At 26.8% G+C, this 6138-nt stretch overlaps 1 protein-coding gene across 1 annotated transcript; it reads left to right on the top strand.

Annotated features, from left to right (window-relative positions):
• The first annotated feature begins 444 nt into the window (after positions 1-444).
• Positions 445-5849, top strand: LOC145063144 (RING/U-box superfamily protein). Its single transcript, XM_079010735.1, has 3 exons — positions 445-1693; positions 4929-5298; positions 5383-5849. Exons 1-3 carry the CDS (start codon positions 1182-1184, stop codon positions 5527-5529), a joined length of 1029 nt encoding a protein of 342 aa, XP_078866861.1. The 5' UTR covers positions 445-1181; the 3' UTR covers positions 5530-5849.
• The last annotated feature ends 289 nt before the right edge of the window (positions 5850-6138 follow it).

Genomic DNA, 6138 nt, shown 5'->3' with positions numbered 1-6138 from the left:
TTGATTCGTATTCTTAGGTTATTGTAAAATTTCTTACTTATAAACAAATTCAACTAAGCCGTATTAAAGTTTATTATGGCAGCTAGCTGTTCACTAATTATTTTACATTTTAAATCTGAAAAAAAAATACTAAAGGCATTCATAGTCATGGTCTTTGTATTTGTTGGTTTGGTATGTCACAATACAAATATGAGTGAGACTAACATAAAGTTATGCTTGAAAAATCAAAATTAATTTGAAAGAATGAATGTCTTAAGCCATACCCTAATTCAATTATAATCCAAGAATTAGATTCCGTGGTTTGCATTTGAAGTAGCTTTAATTTGCTTAATAAACACAACATAGCAGCAACGAAGTTAGGCCAACCGTTGCTCTTACTTGTTATTTTCTTTCATATCATTGCCTTTGATTCAAAGCAAAGCAGTTGTGTTTCTTGGCCACCATCTCCAACCTTCTTCTCTTTCCCTCCCCTATATTTCTTTCTTTTATTTCCATTCCAGTGTCATCATGTCATCTACCCTAGTTGTAGCTTGATTCATCCCTCTTTTGGTCAAAACAATGACTTTTTAGAAAAAATTTCCCGCCTATATACATATATTATCGTTTTCTTGAATATCTAATCTATTTCTTGAGGTTTCAATCATATATACCATATCGGTTTCTTGACGTTCTAGTCCACCCATATCAATTTCCTAAAGTTCTAATTAAGCGTACGCCATTTCGACTTCTTGAAATTTTGTTCTTTTCCATATTGGTTTCTTGAAGATATTGTCCCAACCATATCAGTTTCTTGATGTTTGGTTCATGTCCACATGATCCAATTCTTGAAGTTCTAATCATGCCCATCTCGATTTCTTGAGGTTTAATACCTATCCAAATTGGTTTCTTGAAGCCGGAACTTTTTTGAAGTTCTAATCATACGTATATCTTGTTCTTGGACTCTTGGTCCAACCCCATTATGTTAGCTTCTTTAATTTGGATTGAAAAAGTTCAAATCATGCATGCTCACAGTTGCTTGAAGTGTTGATCATATGTACATTGGGTTACAAGCTAATTGTTTATTCTCATGGATATAATCAAGAAAACTTGTTCTATAAGTTTCTTGAAATCAAAGCTTCATGGGTTTAGCTTAGTTTGAAGGTATATATTAATATAAAAGCTTAAAGTTATCTTTTCTCGCAATGAATACGCGGTACTTGTTTACACCGGAATCATTATGCAACTCTGCGGTGGCAGTTACATTTTCATTGATTCCATCAACGGGAGCCGGAGAAGAAAGGATGACAGAAAATATGGGCCCACGAAGCAGGACCTCGACTCGGGCTCCTTCTGCCATACCTTCTTCTTTCTTAGTAAGAATGGCAATTAGGATATCAAGGGCAAGGTGGTATAGTTTTGCAAGAAGGGTGTTTCATTACCAAAACGGGTCAAGATCAGATGATATTGGGTCGAACCCGTTTAATACGGCTTCTTGGATGTATATGGAATTGATGGGTTTGGTTTTCCAAATTGTGGTTATAGCGTATACTCTTTCGGTTTCCAAAGAAGAGAAGCCGGTTTGGCCCATGAGAACATGGGTTACCGGGTATGGAATCGGCTGTGTGCTTAATTTGGGTCTATTATTTTGGCGATATTGGCTTTTTTGCTTGAACCAAATTGGAGCAGAACTTCCTAGTAACATTGAAGAATCTAGGTAATAAAAAGCTTATACGTTCATACAAAAATGCAATACTTTCGATTGGGTTATTTAAGAAACACAACGTTTTTTTATTTACAAAATACACAATTTACTATATGCGAATAATAGACAAACTTTTATATTAATTTTGCCTATAAAATCCCTCCTTTTAGTGAAATGGTTAAGCCCATATTTGTTGTTGTTGTTGATTTTTTTTTTTAAAACATAATTGAGAGTAGTTTTGGAAATAAAAGTGGATAAATTGTTAAAACTCGAAAGAGCTTAAACTTGTTAAAAGGGCCAAATGGATAAAAAAAGTTTTTTCTTGAAAAATAAAATAAAATTTAGGTTTAATCTTCAATATACTTTTAGATATCTATTTTTTTTTAACTTTATAAATATAAAATTCGTATATATAGGTATACTTTTGCTGAAAAAAAAATTAAAAAAATGATTTTTTTATTTTTTTATTTTTCTTAAAAAAAAAATTCAAAATTTGTTTCATTGAATATATATATATATATATATATATATATATATATATATATATATATATATATATATATATATATATATATATATGCGATTTTAAGATTTATAAAGTCCAAAAAAAAAATCAGATATCTCAAAGTGTTTTTTTCCTATCTATTTCTATTGACTTTTTAGGTTTTAGGGTTTTCAAAGGTTTATATATTATCTATTGATCTTTCACACACACACACACACATATATATATATATATATATATATATATATATATATATATATATATATATATATATATACTAGGCGAATGCCTGCGCGTTGCGCAGAAACATCTATATAGCTGAAATCTTTACAAATATATGTTTTTTTTAAATATAAGAATAATGTTGTTGTTAAATTTGATATAATAATTTTTATACTAAGTTGATATAATATATTGATTATTTTGAATTATATAATAATATATACATCTATTTAAACTGTATAATCTCAATCTTTTGAATGACCTCTACTCGCGGGTTACTCATGAATAAAATTAAATATAATATATGGTTTAGTGTTATATATAGTTGTTGTTATTGTTAATTAATTTTTTAATATTTATTTGCTTAACATTTTAATTTCTATGATTGTAATTATTTAAAACATCAAACAATTTTTTTTTTATTTTATTTTATAGGTAACAATATAATCATGTATATAGAATTATTTTTAACTATTGTTATTGTAAGTTATTTTAAGCTACTTATTTGAAAACTTTTAACGATTATAAAAATATATTTAGGAAATATTTAGTTAAATTGATATTTTAATTTAGTTTTTACATTTAGCACTAAAATTTATCACTTTTAACTATTCACAAAATATTCTTTGGGTATTTTAAGTGGAACTGAAATTTATATTGAAGTTGACCATGTAATGTTATATTTAAATTAACAATTTAAGTATTTTGTCCAAACTGTTCAAAAGTTGTAGTTTTAAACTGATAATGATTTACATACAACAATATATTAAATCTAATAAATTAAGTATAATACGTTAAAAGTTAAAAATATAACTTTATAAGTAGGAGTAAACATATTATTTTAATATTAAAATTTAATTTATTTATGATTACACTTTAGGTTTGATACTTATTTAACATTATTAACCAACTTATAATCATTATTAGAAAGACACTACAATTTATTATTTTTAACTATTTACAAAATATTTTTTGGTTGTTTAAGTTGAACTAAAATTTATATTTAAGTTGATCCTATAAGGTTAGATTTAAATTAACAATTTAAATATTTTATACAAATTATTCAAAAGTTGTAGCTTTAAAATGATAATGGTTTACATACAACAACATATTAGACCTAATAAATTAAGTATAATATGTTATAAGTTAAAAACATAACTTTATAAGTAGAAGAAAATATATTCTTTTAATATTAAAATTTAGTTTATATATGATTACACTTTAGGTTATATATATATATATATATATATATATATATATATATATATATATATATATATATATTTAACCTTATTAACCAACTTATAATCATTATTAGAAAGAAATTGAAAAGTCATGAAAGTTCCAAATGAATGTGGTGAAAGAAAAAATGAATGGGAGTTTCAAATGAATGTGGTGAAAGGAAAAATGTTTCCTTTATAAATATATAATGATGATATATATATATATATATATATATATATATATATATATATATATAATGATATTAGTCCTTATTAAAACATTTAATATATGAGTTTTTTCAATAATATGTTTGTAATCGTGAGGGTTTTTCAATATCTTCTCTATAATAATAGGGTTTTCTTTTTTAATAAAACATTAATAATAGTTTGTACTTTTCTTGGGTTTTTATATAAAAGAATTTTTTTTTCCGTATTTATTGAAAATATATGAAGATCCAAAGTTAATATAGTAGTTTGTCATTGGCATATAATAAATGGTGTTTTCCTATCATTTGGTTTTTACAATACTCAATCTTAGGTCATAATTCTTTCTGTTTTCAACAAGAAATTAATTCTAGCACTTAACTATTAATAAAAAGTTTAAATCATGTATTATATATATATATATATATATATATATATATATATATATATATATATATATATATATATATATATATATATATATATCTCAAATGTAAATTTTAAGAATTATACATGTTGCTTAGTTACACAAATAGAACTATATATAAGGGGTGACAATTGATGACACGACACGACAAAAATACACGACACAAAACGAAATTGAGACGAAACTAAAATTCGAATTCGTGTTCGTGTCGTGGTCGTGTCAGGTGTAAAAAACACGACGTCGTGTCGTGTTGTGTTTGTGTTCAAAATTCGACACGGAATTGACACGATTTAACATTTTTTGTTATGTTTTTCGTGTTTGTCGTGTTTTTCGTGTTATGTATGAATAAATATTAATTAAATACATTAATTTTTATTTCATGTTATCTTTGTCGTGTCGTATCGTGTTTGTCGTTTTTTAATCGGTTCGTTTTCGTGTTAGTTCAAAAAAACCCGAGGTCGTGTCGTGTTGTGTTCGTGTTACATAAAACTTTGTCGTGTCGTGTCGTGTTAGACAAAAACATGACACGATGACCCGATTTGCCACCCCTAACTACGTACATAGATGTATATTATAAAAAATAAACAAAATATCTAATAAGCATGTACAACCATACAAATAAATTATGGAAATGAAGTTAATTTTGTTTATTATAATAATATACAGGAACTTGCAAATGATGAACAAATCTCGAACATTTATGGAACTATTCTTTGCAATATGGTTTGTGATGGGGAACGTTTGGGTCTTCGATGCTCGATTTGGGACCTTTAGGAAAGCTCCTAAACTGGATGTGCTTTGTATCTCACTACTAGCTTGGAACGCCATTACCTATTCATTCCCTTTTATATTATTCTTGTTTCTATGTTGTTTTGTGCCAATTATTAGCAATCTACTTGGATACAACATGAATGCTGGATCAATCAATCGTGGTGCATCTGAAGAACAAATATTGAAGTTGCCTAGTTGGAAATACAAACATATTATAGAACCCGATTTGGAACAAGGGAAATCAATTGTGGATAGTTCAACCACTGTAAGTTTAATTATTACATGACATCGACATTTGACCGTACACTTTAATATATGTAACACTAACAAAATATTTATATATTTACAGGAATGTTGTATATGTTTAGCAAAATACAAGGAAAATGAAGAAATGAGACAATTGGGATGCTCACATAAATTTCATATGAAATGTGTGGATCAATGGCTCAAAATAGTATCATGTTGTCCCCTTTGCAAAAAAGAATTAGACAGATGACATGGCTATGGACACCAACATGTCATGACATTTAAGAACAACATATACACGAGCACATGTACACTTATCTTGTTTTTTGCTTTGATTTTTAAAAAGAAAAAACTTTATATTCGTAAAAATACGTATAAGCTTGGTTACTAGAGTGAGGAAAGTGGATATAGATTGTGTTCACCAGTAATCATTACGTTTGTTACTATTAGGTTTAGTTTTAATTGTACTTGTTATTTTATGTACGTTTTTGTGTAAACAGATGGATTCTTGAATCATTTTAATGTACAACCTTTATATGAAATACTTAAATATATTCATTTATGTCTTTATATTTTTGTTATTATACCTATAAAAGTATTTAAATCCTTAAAACAATTTTATTTTTGTATTGTACCTAAACACACACACCAAAGTATGAAACTCAAACAAAATGAAGTAATAAAAAACAATGTGAGTGAAGATGTCCACCAGTACCATGGTTTTTTAGCTTAACTCATTAAGTCATTCTGTCTAGATTTAGTCAATAAGAAACAACCAAGACTAAGTGCTTAACAACTATAATCTGTATGCTCTATATGATTGTATCATTATAACTTAATGCAGAACAATGAACAACCG

The sequence above is a fragment of the Lactuca serriola genome, chromosome 7, assembly GCF_051521515.1.
Source record: "Lactuca serriola cultivar US96UC23 chromosome 7, Lser_US96UC23_V15, whole genome shotgun sequence".
In the NCBI taxonomy this organism is placed as follows: Eukaryota; Viridiplantae; Streptophyta; class Magnoliopsida; order Asterales; family Asteraceae; genus Lactuca; species Lactuca serriola.
This window is presented reverse-complemented; position numbering and strand designations above follow the sequence as displayed.

Excerpts from the sequence above, each read along its gene's own strand:
- LOC145063144 (XM_079010735.1), top strand. The coding sequence starts at position 1,182 with ATGAATACGCGGTACTTGTTTACACCGGAATCATTATGCAACTCTGCG. Across the intron at positions 1,694-4,928 it reads AGTAACATTGAAGAATCTAG|GAACTTGCAAATGATGAACA; the intron begins GTAATAAAAAGC and ends AATAATATACAG. Across the intron at positions 5,299-5,382 it reads TTGTGGATAGTTCAACCACT|GAATGTTGTATATGTTTAGC; the intron begins GTAAGTTTAATT and ends ATATATTTACAG.